At 42.2% G+C, this 24,357-nt stretch overlaps 1 protein-coding gene across 1 annotated transcript; it reads right to left on the reverse strand.

The window, feature by feature from the left end:
- Window positions 1-3,042: 3,042 nt before the first annotated feature.
- LOC102665100 (uncharacterized) lies at window positions 3,043-5,593 on the reverse strand. Its single transcript, XM_006575853.1, has 2 exons — window positions 5,126-5,593; window positions 3,043-3,147 (listed from the first exon to the last, which is right to left on the reverse strand). Exons 1-2 carry the CDS (start codon window positions 5,591-5,593, stop codon window positions 3,043-3,045), a joined length of 573 nt encoding a protein of 190 aa, XP_006575916.1.
- Window positions 5,594-24,357: the final 18,764 nt, after the last annotated feature.

Here is a 24,357-nt window from a genome sequence, read left to right on the forward strand (position 1 = left end):
GGATAAATCATTCATGCACATGGTCAGCTTTTTGGCTAAGTGGCTATTTACAATCAAACATGGCCTTCATCATCCTCAAATTCATGCATTCATTCCATAATTCAAAGATTCATGCAATGTTAGTCATTTCTCTCACGATTAAGATCACATTCTCACCGGGTTACGGTTAACGCATTCCTTCACAATCAATCTGACAAATCGACTAGCATTTTCATTGATAATCCTAATTTCATGTTCTTTCTCTTCTAATGACTGCATTCTCATTCAAGGCATATGATCTACGCATTCCAATCCACTCAAATCATACAATTTCTTAATTCAAACCAATCACAAACACCGAATTTCAAATCAGACATCAAACCACTGAATATAATCAATGCATTGTTCAATCATGCTTTTATGCAAGCTACCAAACAAAATATAACTATAAACTGAATTTAAAAACTGAACTGGAAATTAAAAATTGAAACATAAACATAAAATGTACTAAAGACGGGATAATAATAAAACTGTTCAAAATGCAAGAAATTAAAGATCTTGTCAATCATCCTGTTCAAGTGCACCGGATCGTGCAAGTAGTATAAAATGGTAAGAACCGAGTATCGAACTCTCGGGGAACTTGTGTTACTTGGTAAAGCTATATTCAGTGAATAAGTGTCTAGTATGAAAAGAGATGTGTTGACTATGAACAGGTATGCAAACTAACTATTAAAAGGAAAATCACATGAGTAATGATGCGTAAAGACAAGTAGACAACACATTGGTCTTCGTAGTAGGTGCCTGATGTTAAAAAGATATTCTCTACTTAACAATGCTCATGTGTTCTATGGTGTCTCCTGAAATGCTAAACCACGATTCCTCATGATAGTGTAGCCTAATCCTGATCAAGCATCGTCCTCAGATTCCTCTTGTTGGACTAAACTCAACCAGAACCGCATTAAGATATACATACAAACAACTAGGTTACCGTACCCCGATCCCTCGTGATAATACGATAAACTAGCCCTGTCCTATCAAGTTCTAAGAATCAGACTAGTTTCCACTGTTGAATGATCCTAACAACACATGCATCAACATGGTTAAGGCAAACGCATGGTAGAAGGAAGTTCTGATAGCACAGTGAACACACAAAACATCATTAAATAGATATACAGTTATTTACATCAAGTACCTACAAGGAAGAACCAACAAAGGATTTAGCTCTCCATAGCTGGGAAACTTCCTTTACAACAAATAGAGGAGAAAAATGAAGGATTGAAGAAATACAAGTGGTGTGGATGTCTCCTCCACCTCTAGAACCTCACAATCACTCACAAACTCATCTCAAGTTCTCAGGACAACTTCCTCTTCAAGATTTATTCTCTGTAGGTCTTCACATAGCAAAATCTCTCAAAACACTGCATTCCAATCCACTCAAATCATACAATTGCTTAATTCAAACCAATCACAAACAACGAATTTCAAATCAGACATCAAAATACTTAATATAATCAATGCATTATTCAATTATGCTTTTATACAAGCTACCAAACAAAATATAACTATAAACTGAATCTAACAACTGAACAGAAAATTAAAAACTGAAACATAAACATAAAATGTACTAAAGACGGAATAATAATAAAACTGTTCAAAATGCAAGAAATTAAAGATCCTGTTAATCATCTTGTAAATGATCCTCTGCATTCTCGTTCAGATCCAACATCAGTGCAACTGGAGGGTCCTGAGCAAGAGACTGATCAGGCATCGGTGCCAGTGCAGATGACTCTGGGTCTTCAAGGACTGGAGCTGGTGATGGGGATGACTCAGGAACAAGCTCTGGTGATGTTGCCTCCTCCTGAGCAATCTTTGTGTCTGGCTCAGGAGGGATGGGCTCATCCTCCTCTGGCACAGGCTCTTGGGCTGAGGAGGCCTCACCCACTCTCGAACGAGAAGGATGGACTCCTGGCCAAGCCACCTAGCTAATGAACTCGTCCATGCTCATGATAGGCTGCATGCCTGAATTCTGTAGGTGCTGCATGATGATGATCTGGCCTTTATGAAGGCTCTACAGCATGGCAAGTAAAGTATCAGAGCTGACTGTTGAAGGTCCTGTAGAAACTTGAGCAGGAACTGGCAAAGGAGTGGATGAAGTTGGGGCAGAAAGAGCTGCGGTAGAAGTCGAAGGAGCTGAAGCTGGAGCTGGTAAAGATGAAGTTGGAGTAGATGGAGCTGCAGTAGAAGTAGAAGGAGCTGGGGTAGGGAGAGCAGAAGATAGTGGAGCCTCAGACCTCTTGCCCTTGGTCTTTTAGGGTCCCCGAAAAGTGATTGAGAGGTCATCAAGGTTCCAACAGTTTTTCTTCACATAAGCCAAATTAATGGCTAGATTGAGACTCTCAAAAGTCAATGAATCAGAAGTGACTCCCCGGGCTTTGCATAAAGCAATGACGAGGGCAGGGAAACCCAGCCTCGAGGAGTCATGCTGAGCTATCATAGAAATCTGAGCTGAGATAATGTAGCCCAGATTCATATCCATCTTCTGAATAATGTCGTATATCATCCTGGCCCTGTCTAGTGTGATGTTAGATGTGTGAGAAGTAGGGGCCAGGTTGGAGAATGATAAAACGCTCCATGTTTGAGCAAGCATGGTCAGATTCCCCCGCAAGATCTTCAATGGCAGCCCATCAGCATTAAGCTCAAATCCCCTCCCAGGGATGCATAGTCGGGCTGCCAGTTCCTGTGGATCTGGCCTCAAACGACGGAATCTGGAGTAAGCAGGCAGGTTCTCCCCCTCCTCTATGATCACGGGGGTCTTCAAAAAGGTGTTGAGGGCATCTTCATCAAACTTAATTAAGTGGCCTCTCACCCTCACCTGCTTAGGTGATTTATCCAGAGGATCATAAATGTTAGCATAGAACTCCTTAACAATGGCAACATCGATGCTCCCATCCATGAAATTGGTTAGCTCCTTATGCCAATTCCTTCTCTCAAGCTTAGTCTTGAATTCATCAAATTTTGTATGGTAATTCATGACACTCCTCTAAGGCAGGATCTTCCTGCCAATCACAATGTCGGAGTAGCGATCCCAGGCCTCCTGAGATATGAATCTAGAGCGGTCATAGCGGGCCTGAGATGCTGAGGCTGGTGCCTATCTTTTGGGGAAGCCATCTGAAAAGAAATAGACAATAAAAAAGGATTAAACAGGAGTTATTCACAAATGAAAAATAGAAAATAAAATTGAAAATAGGACTGGGCGCTTAGCGCAGCAGGCTGAGCTTAGCGCACCTTATGAAAATTTGTTTGTGGGCTAAGCATGACAACCACGCGCTTAGCGAGAGAACTCAGAAGATCTGTTTCTGCATAAAAGGCTTAGCACAACAGGCGTGCTTAGCCTAAATCCACAATTTTCACAAATAGATAGAGATTTGAGCTTAGCACGACAGGGCACGCTTAGCTCAACCTCTCAAAAACATAGCACAGGCTTAGCGAGTAGGCTCGCTAAGCCTTATTCAACAAATATGAAAAATAGAGATGAAATTACACTTAGCCTAGCAGCCAGGCTTAGCGCTGATACACCTCCCTCACTTAGCGCACAGGCGTGCTTAGCGAGTTCAACATTGATACTCAATAATGAAGATGAACGCGCTTAGCGCGATAGGTTCGGGCTTAGCGCGATCATCTGGAAATAAAAAATCTTCATCAGAAGCGATGAACTCACTTAGCGCAGCACGACACTTAGCATGTTCATCACGTTTTCCAGAAAAAACCCAGGGGTTTTCACCCTTTTTTCAACAAAGGCCCTTATTAGGCCCTTAAACAAAACTACATTACTCCTACAGTGAAACCCTAAGTTTATTCTAACAATAACTAACTTAATAACACTAAACCTACATAGAAATTCAACCTACAAACTACTAAGTCCTATATCCCAAAGTTTGCAACTTTAATGGAAAATAAAACAAAATAGAAAATGCTTACTTGGATTGCGGAACGTGAATTGCAAATAAGAAGCAAAATATAGGGAATGCAGGGACTTGATGCACAGAACAGAAGGAATGCAAGGAATGCAGAGCACAAGGAAATGCAAAAGCTTTGGTGAAAATGCAAAACTGCCTAGCAATTACTTTTAAGCACAATTAGTATTGCTCGCTTAGCGCACAACCGTGCTTAGCGAGACAATATGACGTTTGGGTTTAAAACAACCATGCGCTTAGCCCATCTTCCCGCTAAGCCCAATTCCAAAATTTTCAAATCCAGAGAGATATTTAGGCATAGCGCAAAGACACGTGCTTAGCGCTGTCTGCAACTCTGATTGGTCCTACAATTTTCGTTTAGCCGCCAAAGGTAGGGCTTAGAGCATAAACATGCTCCTTAATGCAATGATGGCTTGCGCTTAGCGCACTGATGGTGCTTAGCACTATTCCAAAGAATTTCAAAACAGAGAGGGAATTGCGCTTAGCGCATCACCTCCCTAAGCCCAATGCGAGAAATGAAAATCCATAGAGGTATTTGGGCTTAGCGCAGCAACGCACGCTTAGCGCTATCCACAGATTTTCAAAGCAGAGAAGGATTGGCGCTTAGCGCATCGCATCACCTTGCTAAGCCCAATTTGAGAAATTCAAATTCTAGAGAGATAATTGGGCTTAGCGCAGTGAAGCGCGCTTAGCGCTACCATCCAACCTCTAGTCAGGGGTCTAAGCACTTAGCGCGAGCAAGGGCTCACATACAGCGTGAAGAATTGGCGCTTAGCGCGAGTGTTGCGCTTAACGAGTGAACAACTGAAAATTTTTCTGAGTCTTTTTTTGTTCATCTCTTCACCAAAGTTCATCTACCCTTCTTTTCAATACTAACCAAGCTTAAAAACACACAATCACAAGCAACAACTACACTAAATGCAAGCAATACAAAATTAAAAATGATTGGGTTGCCTCCCAGCAAGCGCTCGCTTAACGTCATTAGCTTGACGCATCGTTCTATTATCTTGGATCAATCTTGGTTCTCTCCTTCATAACCTTCTCATCCAACTCCTTCACCTATAAGCACACATCCTGGTCTAGTAATTCTCTTCCTTCATTATAAAGATCGAAGCTGATCTGTTGGTTTTCCAGACTCGTTTCTAACTTTTTCTTCCCCATATCCACCACACAGCTTGCATAGACATAAATGGATGTCCTAAAATGTCAAGAATATCCGCATCGTCCTCAATGTCCATTACAACAAAATTAGCAGGAAAGATGAGATGCTTGACCCGGACCAGCACGTCTTCAATCACTCCGTAGGGTCTGGTGACAGAGCAATCAGCTAACTGTAAGGTCATCTGAGTAGGCATTATCTCTAGCTCTCCAAGTCTTCGACACATGGAGAGCGGCATCAAATTAATTTTGGCTCCCAAATCAATAAAAGCCTTGCCTACTAAAACTAGACCTATCGAACAAGGTATTTTGACACTTCCTGGATCTGAATGTTTTCGTGGTAGGATACGTTGAATAACAGCACTGTAGTTTCCCTCCATAACTATGGTGTCACTGTGGATGTACGTGTTCTTCTTAGTTAGCATGTCTTTCAGAAACTTAGCATAGAGTGACATTTGTTGGAGAGCCTCTCCAAAAGGCATTGTGATCTCTAGCTTCTTGAAGATGTCAAGAAATTTGGCTAGATGTCTCTCCTTATCCTTCCTGGAAGGTACCAAGGGATATGGTACTTCCTTGCCTTCAGCTGGAGTGGTTTCTCTCTTCTTCTCCCTTGAAATCTCACTCTTGTTTTTCTTTCTCTCTTCTACCTTTTCTTTTTCTTTTTTTGTTTTCTCATTTTTTTCATTTTCTTTTTCTTCGTTTTTTTCTTTTTCTTTTTCTTTTTCTTTATTTTTCTCCTCATTTATTTCTTGTTCGCTCACTTTTATTGTTGTCTCCTTCTTCTTATCTTCTACCTCCAACTCTTCTTCAGTTTCACTCACAGACTCTACCACAGGGTCAAGTGCGGGGTCAGACACCAGCTATTATTTCTCTGCACCTATTCCATTCTCACTTTCCTCCTTTGGATTTTTCTCAGTATTAGCTCCAAAGCTGCTAGAAGGACGGTCTGCCAATTGCTTAGCCAGCTGTCCCACTTGGACTTCCAGATTTTGATGGCGGACTCTGTGCTGTTATGGTTTGACATTGATACTTGCATGAACTGAGCAAGAGTCTCTTCCAACTTCATTGTTTGATCATAGAGGCTAGGCCCTTGTTGTGGTGGCCTATTAGATGGACCATCCTGGTCTTTGTTTAAGAATTTCTCAACTACTTCATCGCAATTCTTAAGGCTATTTCCTTTGAGCGAATGAATCCACCTTTTAGCCTCTCCAAAAAAAGAGAACGAGAACAAGCTCAATCTAACTGTGTCCTCAGGCACACCAGCCAATCTAACAGTGTTGCAAATTTCAATATAAGTGGCTAGATATGAGTATGGGCCCTCGTTGGGCAGACCATGAAACAAATTGTTTTGTATCAACTAGATTAATGAGTGTGGATAGGTGATATTCTATGCTCAAACTTCTAGGCGCACAATACTATTAAAGAATTATGGCACACTTGAGCTTGAGTAGTCTTCCAAAGTAAGTCTTCTTGGCTCCTCAACCATGATATTTGCTTCAATTAAAACTGTATAAGATTTCCCTTGAGTTGGAAAACTAGAAGATGCTTCAGAAGATAGAGGTTCTTTTGGAGTTGCTGCTGCCTCAATGTCCTGCAAAAATTTCTATTTCTTTCTGCTTTTCTTTTCCTGCAAGTAGCGTTAATTTCCAAGTCTATGGGAATCAAAGCACCTGCAGAAGACCTTCTTTGCATACAAAACAAGCAGAACAACAATTATCCAGTTCCAAAGAACAAAAAAAAAATCTGCAGTATCTACAATTAACATAAATAATCAAAGAATCAAAGAAAAAAATGAATCAATGCCTTAAAACTGAACTAAGCTCTTCTAATAAACTAAGTTCCCCGACAACAACGCCAAAAAATACTTGTTACGCCCCACTCACGATTCACTTCTTCTTTTCTTTTCTTTTCGAAACACGGAATTGGGGTCGCGTGTGTTACCGGCAAGCGCATCGGATCGTCAAGTATTTAATTAAAATGAAATGATCCAGGTATCAAACACAGGGAACTTGTTTATTTGGCAAAGCTTTGTTCAATAATCAGGCATTTTGTTGACAGAAAATAATAATTGTGAATTGAAGTAAAAGTATGATATATCCTAGTTACAAAAATAGTAAACGCAAGCAATTAAAAGTGACAACAATGGTTTAAAAGCGTTGGATCTTTCGAATAAACGAGTTTATGCATATAAAGATATTTCTCTAACTAAGAGTATTCTTGTTTTCTATGCTGAAGACTAAAGTACTAAACCTTGATCCCTCGTAAATTTAGACTAATTCAAACTAAACTTCGTTCTCAGATCCCTCTTGTTGAACTAGGTTTAATTCAAATAGCATTATACTCACAGCATAACAAAAACTAAAACCCTGCACTCCATCCCTAATAATGCAGTTATCTAGCCCTGCTCTATCATGTTCTAAGGAAACAATACACTTCCCAGTGCTAAAGTTCCCTAACAATACACACTAGTGGGTGATCAGACCAAAGACATGCAAGAATAAAGCATTGATAGAAGCAATGAACACATAAAACACACTTAATTAGATATGAAAAGTATTTACATCAACTGTTCATTAGAAATTCCAAACTAGGGTTTTAGCAATCCATCACAAGGAGACCTAAATTACAAATCAGACAGAAAATGAAGAGCAATTGCTTCTTACACAGGAAAGGGGATCCCTCCTTCTCTTCTTGGTACCTCATAATCACTCAAACACTCTCAAATCACTCTTAAATTGCTCCTTTCTATTGCTTCCTCCTCTGAGTGTCTGCAAAATGCATAATGATTTTCGTTCTTGTTGTTGTTGATACCCTAATTCTGAAAATTCAGGCTTTAAATAGGCTCTGAAATTGCGCCGTTGCGCTTAGCGCCACTTTCACGCTTAGCGCGAGTAAGTGGATTTGGGCTTGGCGCCAATGCTGCGCTGAGCCTGGCAAGAGACGGACGACTCGCTTAGCGAGTTGATCTCGCGCTTAGCGCTCTGTTTTGATTCAGGTGCTCTTCTAGATTCCTTCTTCATGCTAAGCGCGCTGAAGTCGCACTTAGTGATGGATACGCGCTAAGCCCACTAAGTTCACTTAGCACAATAGTCACTTTGGCACTTCAAGAAATTAGCTCCTTTTTACCTGAAATTGTACAAATTTTAACATTAATTCCAATAAAAGAGACTCTAATGATAGAGATCAAAACACAACAAAGTTTATTTACAATTCCTACAAAAGAACTATAAATTGGGGAAAGCTATACATATTTTGCAAAAGTTTTCTATACAAAAGTTAGTTGTATAAGACGACTAACAGTCGGTATTAACTGAAAGTTCCTAAATGTGAAGCACCTTAGTGGTTGATCGTAATACTGAGTAAGGGCTGCAATGGCTTCAATAGAGACTTCTATCATAGCTAGATCCCAAATCTTCCTATAGGTCTTGCGGAAAACTTGATGTTGGAGCTGACCCATCAATTGCCCCAATTCTTGTAGATTGGTAACCTTTATGATGAAAGCTTGCTTGTGGAGCTTCTATGGAGGCTGGATCTTTGAGCTTCAATTGCCCCAATTCTTGTAGATTGGTAACCTTTATGTAGTGGAAGATAAAGGAGAAGAGGTGAGGGGAGGCGCCATCCACTAGGGAATAAGCCATGGAAGAAGGAGCTTCACCACCAAGAGAGTGTCTTGGATAAGAAGCTTGGAGAAGGTGCTCAATGGAGGAAAAGAAAGAGAGAGAGAAAGAGAGAGGGGGGAGCAGAAAATTGAAGGAAGAAAAGAGGGAGAGAAGTCGAACTTTGAAGTTTGTCTCACAAGACTCTCATTCATCAAAGTTACAACAAGGGTTACACATGCTTTTATTTATAGACTAGGTAGCTTCCTTGAGAAGCTTTCTTGAGAAAAATTCCTTGAGAAGCTTCTTTGAGAAAACTTCCTTGAGAAGCTAGAGCTTAGCTACACACACCCCTCTAATAACTAAGCTCATCTCCAGAGCTTATCAAACTTTTTCGACCAGTGAGTTGTGAGTCTACTTTGTTTTTCTGTGCATTTTGTAGTTGCCTTGTTCGATGCTTGATGTTTGTTGTTTGAAATTGGAACTTACTCACTTGTTTGGTTTCCATGAGTTATAGAGATTTGGTTGTTGTAGTCATATCATGTTTGTTCTCCTCATGTTTGCTATACCATGAGTTTCAATGTTGTGTCATGAGTTATCAGACTGGCCATCTGTATAATTTGTGAAGTGCAATGGGATGATATGGCAAGCGATCAGGAAATACAAATGATGGAAAGTGAGTGTTAATGTCTCGAGAGAGGACTAGTTTAGAGGAATGCTTTCTCGAGGCATTAACTCTCAAAAGTAACCTAGTAAGGACTTGAGATGGTTGTGATTTTTGTGTTGTTCTTTTTATTGTGTGTATTCTTTCCATGTCTAACTTCCTGGTGTGTATAGGGAGTGATGGCTGGATGGAATGATTGTGCGATAGCTGATGCTCTCCAAGCCTTAGCTCAGGCTATAGGGAATCCAAATAGGGGAGAAGCTAGTGGAGCTGTTGAGTACCAAGGGTTGGACCGCTTTCAACAAAACAATCCTCCTTCTTTCAATGGAGGATACAACCCTGATGGTGCTCAGAATTGGATAAGGGAAATTGAGAAAATTTTTCGAGTAATGGCATGTCCGAAGGGGAAAAAAGTTGCTTTATTACATATACTCTAGTGGAAGAAGCTGAGTATTGGTTGTGCCTACCTCATTGGCTTAGCTCCATCCTCTAAAAGTATCCTAAGCATGCAAGTAGATGGGCTAATACCAGGAATGTCTGCTAAAGTCCATCCAATGGCTTTCTTGTGCTTCTAGAGAACTAGCAACAACTTCTCCTCTTGCTCAGCAGCAAGGGAGGCAGAGATGATCATTGGAAATTTTTCCTTGTCCTCCAAGTAAGCATATATGAGGGTTTCTGGTAAGAGCTTCAACTCTGGTGTGGGTGGTGGCTGAATAGTGGGAGGAACTAGGGTAGGAGAAGAAGAAGGTTCCTCGGCCTGTACCTCATAAAGTAAGTCAAAAGTATATGTACTTCCTACAACATGGTTAGTGCATTCTGACTCTAAAAAATCAACATCAAGAGATACAACACCCAGAAAATCAGAACCAGACTCAAATTCAGATTCATTCTCAGCATAAAAATCAGATACATGATCAAATTCAAACTCAGATTCAGATTCAATGCATAAGGAATGACAAGTATGGAGATCAGATAAAAATGGATGTTTCCTACCATGACGAACAAAATAAAAAAAAAAACATATAATCATCAACAATCTGATCAATTATCTCAGCACGAAAAACAGAATGATCCTCAGATGGATGTTTCATGGCATCAAGAATGTTAAAATGAACAACAATATCACCAAATTCCATAGACAATGTGCCAGCATAAACATCTATCTTGGTTCGGGTTGTTATCATAAATGGCCTGCCTAAAATAATTGGAACTGAACCATGGGAAAATCCCTCTTCCATATGAAGAACATAAAAATCAATAGGAAAAATAAGTTCACCAACCCGAACCAGCACATCCTCTATGAAACCTACGAGGTAAGCAACACTTATATTTTCCAAATGAATCACCACATCTGTAGATTACAAGGGTCCAAGAGATAAAGAATTGAAAATGGACAGAGGCATGACACTAACTGATGCTCCTAGATCTAGCATGGCATTCTCAAATTTACTGTTCCCAATAATGCAAGGTATACAGAAAGTACCTGGGTCCTTACATTTCTCAAGAATGTGAGGAACAGATTTACCTATTGTCATACCCTAATTTCGTCCGGGGACCTTTGCTTGAGGACATGCGACCATTCTTTGGTCCTTGTGAGGTGCTTGGCACCCATCATTAGGCAATTTATGAAATTCCAGGACATGCCGAAAAACCAAAAAATATATTGATGCACAATCCGTAAGTTTCCGTGACACACCGGAAATCAAATGGAAGCATCGTTGCATAATTAAGTGAGGTTCCGTAACATTCCGTAAGTCAAAAAGGGGATGATTATGTAATCCGCAAGGTTCCGTAACATTACGGAAAGAAAACAAGTATCGTTACGAAATTCGTAAGTTTCCGTAACTTTACGAAAAAAGAATCACCAAAAAACAGCAGAGGGGGGTGTACTTAGTAAAAATAGGGGTGCAAATAGCACCCAGGCCCATTTGGGCCCTCCAGAAGATTCCTCCAGAAGGCGGTTGCTTCTGGAGGAAGCAACCCTGCTCGCCTGGGCGAGCTGAGCTCGCCTGGGCGAGCTGGGCGGCAACCACCTCCCCTATTTTGCTATAAATAGGGGAGGAAGGGAAGAAGGAAATGGTCCAGCCCCTTAGGCACTTCTCTCTCTGTTGAATTTGCTTGGAAAAATTGTTTCCGTGAAGAAAATCTAAGCCGAGGCGCTTCCGAAACGTTTCCGTAACGTTTTCCGTGAGGAATCTCGCAAAGGTTTCAACCGTTCTTCGACGTTCTTCATTCGTTCTTCATCATTCTTCGATCTTCAACGGGTAAGTACCTCGAACCAAGCTTTTCGATTCATTCTATGTGCCCGTAGTGGCCCACATTGTGTTTCGTGCATTTTTATTCTCGTTTTGTTTACTTTTTATACCCCCTCTTGACGTGCTTAAGCCGTTTTACTTAAGTCGTTTCTCGCTTAACTTAAAAATAAAATAAATTTCCACCGAACGTTTGAATTGTATTATCCATTAACTTCGGTTAAAATAAATTCCGACCGTTCGGTCGTGCCGTAACCACGTTGGAAATCAAAAAAAGAGGTAAAAAATAATATAATAATCAAAAAATATCTTTTTAGTAAAATAAAGCAGAAAATCAATCGGACGTTTTCTCTTTGGGATTTCTCATTCTTAATCGAATTGATTAATAACTAAGGTGAAACTAAGGCTAAAATCAACTCGCCTAGTCAAGCTCGTCCACAAAAATAGGCTTTTGAAGTTTGTCATTTCATTTTCTCACTAAGTAAAATGGATCATTTTTAAGGTCCAACGCCTTAAAATGATCACCTCTTAAAATAAAAAAGAATCACTTGATAGGAAAGAACTACGTAGGTCTGAGTTCCTCATTGAGGATACGTAGGAGCAAAAGACCCGCTTTTGTCGACCCCCCCCAAGAGATCGTTAATGGTCCAATGCCTTAACGTTTCTCTCCTTTCAAAAACAAGAGATCGTTAATGGTCCAACGCCTTAACGTTTCTCTCCTTTCAAAATCAAAAGACCGTTTAATGGTTCAACACCTTAAATGACCTTTTGTTCAATAAAAACATGTTTTGCAAAAAGACAAAAACAACTTAACCAAACACTTTGTTCCAAAAAGAACTACGTAGGTCTGATTTTCTCATCCCAAATTGAGGAATACGTAGGAGCAAAGGGAAACACCCTTGTCGACCACAAAAAAGGAAAAATATAAAAAGGGTATAAAGGATATAAGAACATAAAAGGGAACATAAAAATCAAAGTCATGTTTGCACATTCGATTAAAGGCTGCCGTCCCTTGGGACGGGCGTGTGGGGTGCTAATACCTTCCCCGTGCGTAAATACAACTCCCGAACCTTTCACTAAAAAGTTCGTAGATCGCGTCTTTTCCGGTTTTTCCGACGTTTTCCTCAAATAAACGTTGGTGGCGACTCCGCGCGTATTCCTTTCGTGGAACACGCATCCCGCGAGTCTCGCGTCGCCCTCCCGCCGAAGGGTAGGTTGCGACAGTTGGCGACTCCACTGGGGACAATTTTTAGAGAGTTAGGCCATTTAATTTTGTGCAATGTTTTACCGTGACTTACCCCTTTTGTTGGCTTCCTTTCATTATGTTCTTGTGTATATAAATTCTTTGTTGCTTTTAGTGCGTTTTAAATGTATGCATGAAGTAAATATTTATTCATTTGATGCACACAAACACCAACACTATTTGCACACACTGTGAGTGAAAAAGGGCCCTATACCCGGGTTCATGGGAGCATAGGGAGTGGAGGTGAATCTGTGATCATGCTAGGTCTCCGACTTGCTTGATTACAGTGAACCCTCATCTAGAGCTTTTCTCTTTGAAAACCTATTGTTGCTAGTAGTCCCTACTGCTACAATATGTTCTTCAAAGGGGATGATACCTCTAGAAACCATCAAGAGAGATATAACTACCTTGGGGACTATTACTAAAAGCCTAGTTAGTTCTCTCCCTTATAGGTCCCTTAAATAGGGGCACGAAGCAAACACGCTGCGTGCCATTTTTCACACTGCCATGCATGAGTATCATATACCCTTTTGCTTATGTTCGGTAAATATTGTCATACTGTGCACATTCCCGCATTGTGTCTTTTGCATAGGCATTGCATATGGGTTCTATCTTGATCCCTACTGTAAACAAACCAACGGAGGGTCCGTGTCGCCTTCTTAAAAACGTGCGTTGGGGCATTTCGCTACCCCTAGACGTCGTATCTAAGAAGGGGACAAATTCCCCGGACCCCCGCATTCCTAGATTGCATCTGTGTCATATGCATTTCTTCATGCATTCATCCATTCCACCCATGATAGATGTAGGAGTTTTGTTTCGCACTAGATTTTATTTCACTTTAGTAAAACATGGGATCAAGTCAAAAGCCTTCGCTTAAAAAGAGGTTCTATCAAGTCAAAATCAAGAGCTTAGAGGTCACCAGTTTACGAAAGTTGGGGCAATTAATGGGTCAACTTCAACGGCAAGCCTTCCACAAAGCCTATGGTAAGATTTGGGACCTAGCTAGGGTAGAAGTCTCCATGGAACCGATTGCATCCCTTTCCCAGTATTATGACCAGCCCCTAAGGTGCTTCACATTTGAGGACTTCCAGCTAGTGCCGACTGTGAAAGAGTTTGAAGAAATCCTGGGATGCCCACTGGAAGGAAGGAAGCCATATCTTTTCTCTGGGCTCTATCCCTCCACGACAAGAGTTGCCAAGGTAGTGAAAATCTCAGCACAAGAGTTGGACCGTGTAAAGCAAAACAGGAATGGGGTAGTCGGAGTACCAAGGAAGTGTTTGGAGGAAAGGGCAAAGGCCTTGGCAAATCAAGGCGAATGGGCTTTCTTTTATTGACATCTTGGCGCTTTTGATCTTTGGAGTTGTCCTCTTTCCGAATATGGAAGGGTTAGTGGACCTAGCAGCGATTGACGCTTTCCTCACCTTTCATCATGGCAAGGAAAGCCTGGTCGTCGCCATTTTGGCCATATATGACACGTTCGACCGGGGATGTGAAAAGAACGGCGCAAGAATTGTTTGTTGTGCACCAACTCTTGGCTAGCATGGGGGGGCGTCTGTTAATTGGTTCCCTCGCTAGAAGGAAGGAAGAATCAAGATTCTATCTTCATGCGAAGGATGTCCAAATGTTACCTTGATGGGAACAAGGGGTTGTATTAATTATAGTCCCGTTCTCGCCATAAGACAGCTTGGCTACCCCATGAGAGGAGCGCCATTAGACGAAAGCATCGCGCCTTTCATCGCACGAGGTTTCAGTGACCACAACGCGAGGGTACTCCAAGGAGTTCACAAGGCATGGGATGCGGCGTTAAGAAAGGACAGAGAGCTTAGGGGAAGCAGTAATGGGATCATCGGCGGCTATCATAAGTGGCTGAGAGTCCGAACTCAAGGATTGGATTGGCTCCCAAATCTAAAGACTGTGAGGGACGATGAGGTTAAAGCTTCGGAAGAAAGTGATGAGGTACAAGCCCTAAAGGCAGAGCTTGAAAGAGCCCGAGTAGTCGAAGAGAAGTTCAAGTCCATAGCCATCAAAGTCTGAAAAGAGTATGATGAACTAAGGGACGTCAATATGGCCACCGCTGAAGCCTTGGAACGAGAAACCAAGAAGGCCCGAAAGGAAGAACACGTGCCAACAAAGTTTTGAGGGGCTTTATAGGGCAGCAATAGTAAGCTCAAGCTCCGAAGAGGTGAAAGGAATCATCACGGGTCAAAGGCATGATCTTGAAGGACGAGCTAAAGGCTTACCTTAGGTCGAAAAGAAATTTGTCCCAACAGTTAAGCGAGACCGAAGGGAATATGTGGGCCGTCATCGATGAGTGCAAAGAGAAGTTAAATCTAGCGGCGACTCACGAGCAAAGGCTAGAGGATGAGTACGCCAAGATATCAGCAGAAAGCGAAGCAAGGGAGAGGGTAATTGATTCATGGCACCAAGAGGCAACAATGTGGACGGACTGATTTGCTCTTACTTTGAACAGGAGTCAAGAACTTCCCCGATTGCTAGCCAAGGCCAAAGCAATGGCCGACACCTACTCCGCCCCCAAGAAGATCCACGGACTTCTCAGCTATTGTCAACATATGATAGACTTAATGGACCATATGATTAGAAACCGCTAGGAAGTTTGTATTGTCGCTCAGATCTTGACTAGTTATAACTTTTTGAATAAAATGAGTTTATCCCACGTTTTTACTCCAAAAATCAGTGCGAATCAAGTCACTCCCGCATTTTATCTCTAGCATGCATTGTATGTTGGTCTCGTCCTTTGTCACGGGAAGCCGGAAGGTCCATATCACCTTCTTAATTGTACACATGGGGCACTGCGCCTCCAAATGCGCAAGTAAGAAGAGATAATTTTCCGGGTTCTCGTGTCCGTAAAATGCATTCATATCATGCATCGCATAAGCATCTCTTCATAACATCATAATGGACATATCCTGCATTTGTCCGTTATCATATTCCAGCCTCACATTTTGCATGAGTCATGGCATCATCATGCATATGCGTTCAACAAACTTTTTGATCTGCAAAATTGCATACCATTTGTTTTCATGTTTGCTCATCCTTGCGTTTTCCTCTACAAAACAAAAACAAAAAAGGGGGAAGCGTGAAACTTCACACTACATTCTTAGTTTCATGTGTTAGGCACCACGAGCCAACCATGTTGGGATCATAAACCCGTTTCACTTTAAAAAATAATTGAACATGGTACCTAATGCATGGTTAACTAGGAAATGGTGTTTCTTCGGGCATCTCAATTTCATAATTACATTTTCCGTGCATAAGCTTGAAGTATGCCCGAGTCATTCATCCCTATGAGAAGTTGTCGAAGTATTGGCAATCAGAATTGCCATTCCTTGGATTATAGGGTTGAACCAAGCTCATGCTTTTACAAAAAGGTTCATCAAGTCAAGTTGAAATATGGAAGTAACCGTCCTGCAAAATTGGGGCAAAAGATGAATTGAGTCACATCACTGCTTCGTCTACTGCCAAACATATTTAGGATTGTAGATGTCCTTGTTACTTCCAGTTTCACCTTGACAAAGATGTCATGGACCATGTTGAAAATCTAAATTGATTCAACCCCATATCCTGCGTAAAAATTCCCAATACTTCGACTGTACATCATTCGCATGCATCCATGCTTTTCATTGGTTGCATTGCTCATTGCATTCTTTCCTTGAAAAATAAAATAAAATAAAATGAACTTATCAAAAAGAAAAGGAAACGCTTTATGGCGCCCTTACCAAACTCGTGCTAGAGCTAGAGTAATGGGTGAAGCAGAGAAGGTGCAAGAGAAGATGAAGGCCAAAAATGGAGGCCATAAAAGAGCAAATGGCCACAATGATGAAGGCCATGATGAGCGTGAAGAAGATAATGGAAGCCAATGTGGTTGCAATTGCCGCTACCAGCGCTGTCGCTAAAGTGAACCCGATGCTCCCATCTGGCCTCAAGCAAATGAATCATCCAACCTCAAATATGGTAGGCAAAGATTTGGGAAGTACGGATGACCCCACGATGTGCAAATTCAAAAGAGCACGCCTTCCCATCATATGGCTTGCCTCCCAACTATACACCACCCAATGTGGCATACACTCTCAATGAAAATCTCAATAACTCCACTCCGATACTCATTGAGAACAAATAACCTCATCATGCACATGTCTCTTAAACCGTGGAAGAGACTCATGAAATTCCCTATCACAATCTAGCCGACTTCGAGCCTTGGCTCGGATATACCACTGAAGGGCAAGCAGTTGGTGGTATACCCCTACAAAACCCTTTGGAGGGCCCTCAGTATCACCCACAACTGCACCTCTTGCATTCCACAGCGGTTAAAAACCCTCATGACTATGGCAGGAATGGGAAAGTTGGATCATCTAGAGGAAAGGCTCAGGGCCATTGAAGGAGGTGAAGATTATGCCTTTGCTAACCTAGAAAAGTTGTTCCTAATACCCAAACATGGTCATTCCCAAGTTCAAGGTGCTGGACTTTGACAAGTACGAGGGGACTACTTGTCTCAAGAACCATCTAAAGATGTATTGTCAGAAGATGGGGGAATACGCAAAAGATGAGGAATTGCTGATACATTCCTTCCAAGAAAGTCTTACTGGGGTAGCTGTTACCTGGTACACTAACTTGGAACCTTCCCGAGTCCATTCTTGGAAGGACCTAATGGTTGCCTTTGTTAGGCAGTATCAGTACAATTTTGATATGGTTCCGGATAGGATGCAACTACAGAACATGTGCAAAAAGGGGGACGGATCATTAAAAGAACACGCCCAAAAGGTGGAGGGATCTGGCGGCCCAGGTGGTACCCCCAATAATGGAAAGGGAGACGATAATCGTGATGGTAGACACATTATCGGTACTCTACTATGAAAAGATGGTGGGCTGCGCACCCTCAAGCTTTGCAGATTTGGTCTTCGCCAGTGAAAGGATCAATGTGGGTCCGAAAAGAGGCAAATTTGATCATCCTACTAGGACGACTGAGAAAACTGGGGCAAATAAAGAGGGTGAGGATGAGGGAGAAACCCATGCTGTGACTGCCATTCCTGTACGGCCAAATTTCCCACCAAACCCAACAATATCTTTACTCAGCCAATAACAAACTTTCTCCTTACCCACCACCCAGTTATCCACAAAGGCCATCCCTAAATCTACCACAAAGTCTGTCTACCGCACTTCCAATGACGAACACCACCTTTAGCACAAACCAAAAACACCAACCAAGAAGTGAATTTTGCAGCGAGAAAGCCTGTAGAATTCACCCCAATTCCAGTGTCCTATGCTGACTTGCTCCCATATCTACTTGATAATTCAATGGTAGCCATAACCCTAGCCAAGGTTCATCAACCTCCATTTCTCCGAGAATACAACTCGAACGCAACGTGTGCTTGTCACGGAGAAGCCCCGGGGCGTTCCATTGAGCATGGTAGGGCTCTGAAGCGTAAGGTGCAAGGTCTAATTGATGCGGGCTGGCTGAAATTTGAGGAGAATTGCGTGTAAATCCTAACATTGACAAGAGATGCCACACATGGGGCAATTTTGAAAGCTGTTGTTAGGTGTCCCTAATGACTCATCAGGGTTTCCAAGTTTATGCCATTATTGTAAACCACAGCTACAATGTTAAATGAAATGGATAAAGTTGATATCTTTGTCCCTCATCCTCTCACAAACGCATGTTTGCTTATTCAACTTTCATCGGAATGTGGGTGCAAGCCATTGGTTTGTTTGCTCAAGCGACCTACGCTCCTGAGTGTTGACTTCCAAGACTGTTCAATCAGAGATTACTCGTCTTGCACGTTGGTGGGGGTGCCGTAAAAAAACGAGTAAAGTTCAAAACAAATAAGTTTCAAAATAAAAAATAAAAAGGCATTTGATTGACTGTGTTTTCAAGTAAAAATATAGACGTTCATGTGACCTCATTTTGTCATTTTAGAGAGAAGTGAGTTATCAAGAATAGGATGTTGGACAAATGGCCTCAGTTACCTTGAGAAGAAGAGGGGATTGAATTAAGATACGAATATTATTCCCCAATTAAACTTTCACTCCCTTTTCGGATTAACAATGCACATAGGGACAACCCTTCCCTTGTGTTCAAGAATCCCCTACAACAAGAGACCCACGGTCTCTTAATCCCTTTTCAGAAAAAAGAAGAAGAGAAGAAGAGGTCTCTCGTAAAAGAGGTAGATTGTAAAATGAAGATCAATCAAAAATTCCTTATTGAATAAGCAAGTGGTTGACCAAGGAATCTTTTTGAGAGGATAAGACATTTCAGTTCAGAAAAACTCTCGATCTTTCGAGAGGATAAAACTGTTTGGGCAATGAAAACTCTCTTTAAAACATTTGAATGGCCGTTCATAAAACATTTGAACAGATATGTCTCTTGGAAATTATTTTCTGAAAATCCCCTCTGGTAATCAATTACAAGACTTATGTAATCGATTACAGGTTTTAAAAATTTGAATTAAAACATTTTCAAACTGCTAGTAATCGATTACCAGAGAGCAAATCTCAATTTGAAAGGATAGAATTCCTTGGTCAAACCTTTTGTTTTTCAATTTGGAAACTTCTTCCTATGATTCTAGAGATCAAATTGATCATATATCTTGATTTCTTGTCTCGAATAAGACTTGGAAGCACTTGATCCTTTGGCATCATTAAGACATCAAAACATCTTGCTTCTACATAGGAGTCATTTGACTTAATCCATCAACTGAAAGATCCTTCAACTATTTCTCGTCCTTGGAAAATTCTTTTTGCAAGAATCAACTGCTTCTTTCATTCTTCCTCACTACGAGGTCGTGAAAACAAGACAACACTTGGTACCTCTAAGCCCTACACTGGGGCAACGAAAGGCACCATGCAAAAACCTCAAGCGAACCTAGGGGCAGATTAGAAGTTCTCACCCAATAGGTTCCCTCCTACAAGGCCATGACGAAAGGCAACGATTGATACCTCAAAGCCTTACACTGGGGCAATGAGGGGCACCGTGCATGAGCCTCAAGTGAACATAGGGGTCGATCAAAAGTTCTCACCCGTCGATGTTTTTAAACAAGAAAAAAAAAGGGAGACAAGCCCTGGAATTTCAATAGATTGATTAAGCATCAAACGGCTCCATTCCCGTCACTCCAAAACGGTCAAGTGACTAAATCAAACAGAACATACACTCTGAGGGAGTTCCCGGAGAGATTTGCAAAAAGATAGGATGAGGTTGCATGAATTATCACCTCTTTCAAAAGGACAGTCAATCTGTGTTTTCCAAAAAAAATTAAATCAAAATCAAAATCACAAAATAGGGAAAGAATGCCATGAACATTGTACAACTTTCCATTACATTGCATTGTTTCATATAAAGTCCGCATTTACCCAAATTTCACAACAAAGGTTGCATGCATTTGCATCCCTAAAAATCATGTTAACTGCATAGATTTCCTACATCTAATGTCCAAATCTTGTGGATTTGGGATGACCGGCCCTCTCGATGAGTCGATCTCTTGCTTTCTCATAAGGGTGGACCCTTGGGTACTTGTACCTATCACTTTTAGAGGACTACACGTCCTCGCCATCAGAGGGCTGCATGCCCTCACCTTCAGAGGACTACACGTCCTCACCATCAGAGGGCTGCACGCCCTCACCTCCAGAGGACTACATGTCCTCGCCTTGAGAGGGCTACACGCCCTCACCTTGGGTACTACTTACCCTCACCGTTGAGAGGACTACACGTCCTCGCCTTGAGAGGACTACACGTCCTCACCATCAGAGGGCTGCACGCCCTCACCTCTAGAGGACTACATGTCCTCGCCTTGAGAGGGCTACACGCCCTCACCTTGGGTACTAGTTACCCTCACCGTTGAGAGGACTACACGTCCTCGCCTTGAGAGGACTACACGTCCTCACCATCAGAGGGCTGCATGCCCTCACCTCTAGAGGAATACATGTCCTCGCCTTGAGAGGGCTACACGCCCTCATCTTGGGTACTAGTTACCCTCACCGTTGAGAGGACTACACGTCCTCGCCTTGAGAGGACTACACGTCCTCACCATCAGAGGGCTGCACGCCCTCACCTCCAGAGGACTACATGTCCTCGCCTTGAGAGGGCTACACGCCCTCACCTTGGGTACTAGTTACCCTCACCAGTGAGAGGACTACACGTCCTCGCCATCAGAGGGCTGCATGCCCTCACCTTCAGAGGACTACACGTCCTCACCTTCAGAGGACTACACGTCCTCACTATCAGAGGGCTGCACGCCCTCACCTCCAGAGGACTACATGTCCTCGCCTTGAGAGTGCTGCACGCCCTCACCTTGGGTACTAGTTACCCTCACCGTCAGAGGACTACACGTCCTCGCCTTGAGAGGACTACACGTCCTCACCATCAGAGGGCTGCACGCCCTTACCTTCAGAGGACTACATGTCCTCGCCTTGAGAGGGCTACACGCCCTCACCTTGGGTACTACTTACCCTCACCGTCAGAGGACTACACGTCCTCGCCTTGAGAGGACTACACGTCCTCACCACCAGAGGGCTGCACGCCCTCACCTCCAGAGGACTATAAGTCCTCGCCTTGAGAGGGCTACACGCCCTCACCTTGGGTACTAGTTACCTTCACCTTCAGAGGACTACACGTCCTCGCCTTCAAAGGGTCATGTACCTTCAACTTCAGAGGACTACACGTCCTCGCCGTCAAAGGGTCATGTGCCTTCACCTTTGTAGGGCTACACGCCCTCACCTTCAGAGGACTACACGTCCTCACCTTTAGAGGACTACACGTCCTCGCCATCAGAGGACTACATGTTCCCCATTTTCAAAGGGGGGGCATGCCCTCACCTTCAGAGGATTGCACGTCCTTGCCATCATAGGACTACACTCCCTCGCCTTCGAAAGGCGACACGTCCTGAACTTCAGAGGGCTACACGCCCTCGCCTTTAGAGGACTACGCGTCCTCACTTTCAGTGGGCTCCATATCCACACCTTAAGATAATTTAAGGTCCTCTGTCCTTAAATGCTTAACCGAGACTTGCACTCCCGGTTAAGGGACCAGTAGTTTCCTTTTAACGGTTCCTGGGCCACCCCCTGATATTGGAGGAGGGCCAACTGTGCGAGCACAACTAGAGAGGGAGGCTATCGCACTGCTACTATGCATACTGAGGCAAGATTTCACCCGTGCCGCTGCAAAGAGACGAGTGCGGATCATGCGCACCAACATGACCACTCTTACACAGATATAGATGACATTGCTACTTAGCAACATTCTTCCCAGCGACCGCAACGCCAATCTCCCCCTGCAAAAGTATCAGTTGGTCTGTGTCGTCCCGACATGGGTAAGTATGCATATAGTTCAACTGATTTTTGATACCATCTATTGTTTGCAGGGATCGCACCCACAAGAGACACCCAGTGGACCCGGAAAAGTCCAACAGGGCCCTGGGGTTTCCAGCTCTGGTTACGGGCCTCTATCAGTCCTACAGGGTGCCCGTACCCCCCCGGCAAGGTTATGTCATCATAGGTAAGTATGCACATCGCTCAACTGATTTCTGATTTCATCAATTGTTTGCAGGGATCGCACCTGCAAGACACCCAGTGGACCCGAAGAAGTCCAACAGGGTCTTGGAGTTGTCAAGCTCTAATTACGGGTCTCTGTCAGTTCTACAGAGCACCTGTAACCTCCAGCAAGGGCATCAGGCCCCCTACTGATCGAGCTTTCATCAAGAAGTGCTGCGTCTCCAGGCAGGCGCAGGGCGAAACACCACAGCAGCCTGGGGATGGCCGGCAGCGGGCAACAGACGCACCGCCATCACCTCTAGAGTTCACCTCAGCTCATCCACAAAAAAGGTTAGAGCGTTGCTTACGACCCATGGCCGACCAATAAGCGACCAAGTCCAAAGCCAAAGGTAAGCAAAGTACTAGGTCAGTGACCGACAAGTCATAAGGCGTCCAGCTAAAGACGTTAAAGAAGCGCTACTAGGAGGCAACCTAGTACCTTTTGAATCTATGCTTGTTATTTGATCACTTTTTATAGTAGGACGCACCTAGTTGCTCATGATCCTGGGGATTTAAATAAAACAAACGCAAGCTCGAAAGGTAGTCATACCTCACAAAACATATATATGTATGTTTAGGTAGAAAGATACCTTAGATATGCATGTATGTAAACAAAAAATACTTCACAAAATATATATGTATGTTTAGGTAGAAAGATACCTTAGATATGCATGTATGTAAACAAAAAAATACTTCACAAAATATATATATGTATGTTTAGGTAGAGAGATACCTTAGATGTGCGTGTATGTAGCAAAAAAATACCTCACAAAACATATATATGTATGTTTAGGTGGCAAGATACCTTGGATATGCATGTATATAGCAAAAATACCTCACAAAAATATGCACATGTTTAGGTAGCAAAATACCTCATGAAAAAAAAAAGAGAAAAAAAAAAAAAAAAGAAAAAAAACAAACAAGAAAAAGAAATAAACAAATGATAATGGTAAAAAAAAAAAAAGAAGGAAAAAAAGAAAATAAGTTGTCTAGCTAAAAAACGACATGCTTTTGAAAAGAGATGATTTCCAACTTTTCTTTGAAAAAATTCATTGATCATAACCAATTTTTGGAAAATGTGTCTACACCTGAAGGGTGAATGCTGTGAAATTTCCCCGGACGCCCGAAATGGACTCGGATGAATGCACAAATTGATAAAACAACATATTTTGGAAACATTGGGTTGATTAAAAATAGAGGAAATGAATCCTGAGCCCTAGCATCACATGACCATAAAAAGTTGACATTTGAGTGTCCGCGTAGATGCATGCATGACCAGTTTTGCATAAAGTTTCCAAATCATCATTTTTGCATGGAAATAATGTGGGGCATCCCTTTTATCCTTGAGCCAAACCAAACCCCGACATGTATCATGTCTAGCCATTCTACAAACCTTGAGCCAAAATCCTGACTCACCGTAATCCTTACCCTCGGAAGCAAAAAGGAAAAGAAGGAAAATTTCCAATCAAAGAGAAAGCTAAAAGGAAAAGAAGGAAAATTTCCAATCAAAGAGAAAGCAAAAAGAAAAGAAGGAAAATTCCCCAATCAAAGAGTGGGAGAAAGCAAAAAGAAAAGAAAGAAAATTCCCAACCAAAGAATGGGAGAAAGTAAAAAAAGAAGGAAAGAAAGTTCTTGATCAAAGAACTAGAAGAAATGTGCAGAAAGGTCTTTTGACCAGACAATATCTGAACAATATAGAATTGTCACCAAATGAACGAAAAAAGAAGGAAAGAGAACCACAGCCTAAAATAGTCTTCTCCCTTTGATTACCAACCAGAATCCAGTGCGCTAGCGACTTTTTTTTCCTCGCCCCGCACTAAACAAAAAAACAGAAAAAGAAAAAGCCAGAAAAATCAAAAGCCAAAAACACACAAAAGCCGAAAGAAGAAACCACCAAAAGAACCCATTCACAAGGGAAGTCCTATTTGATCCATGATCACGCATGTAATTTTTG

This window comes from Glycine max, chromosome 2 (assembly GCF_000004515.6).
Source record: "Glycine max cultivar Williams 82 chromosome 2, Glycine_max_v4.0, whole genome shotgun sequence".
Classification (NCBI taxonomy): domain Eukaryota; kingdom Viridiplantae; phylum Streptophyta; class Magnoliopsida; order Fabales; family Fabaceae; genus Glycine; species Glycine max.

Coding starts and splice junctions, on each gene's coding strand:
- LOC102665100 (XM_006575853.1), bottom strand. CDS start 5,593: ATGCCTTTTGGAGAGGCTCTCCAACAAATGTCACTCTATGCTAAGTTT. Junction 3,148..5,125: donor CATTTATGTCTATGCAAGCT/GTGTGGTGGATA, acceptor ATTTCTTTTCAG/ATGGCTTCCCCAAAAGATAG.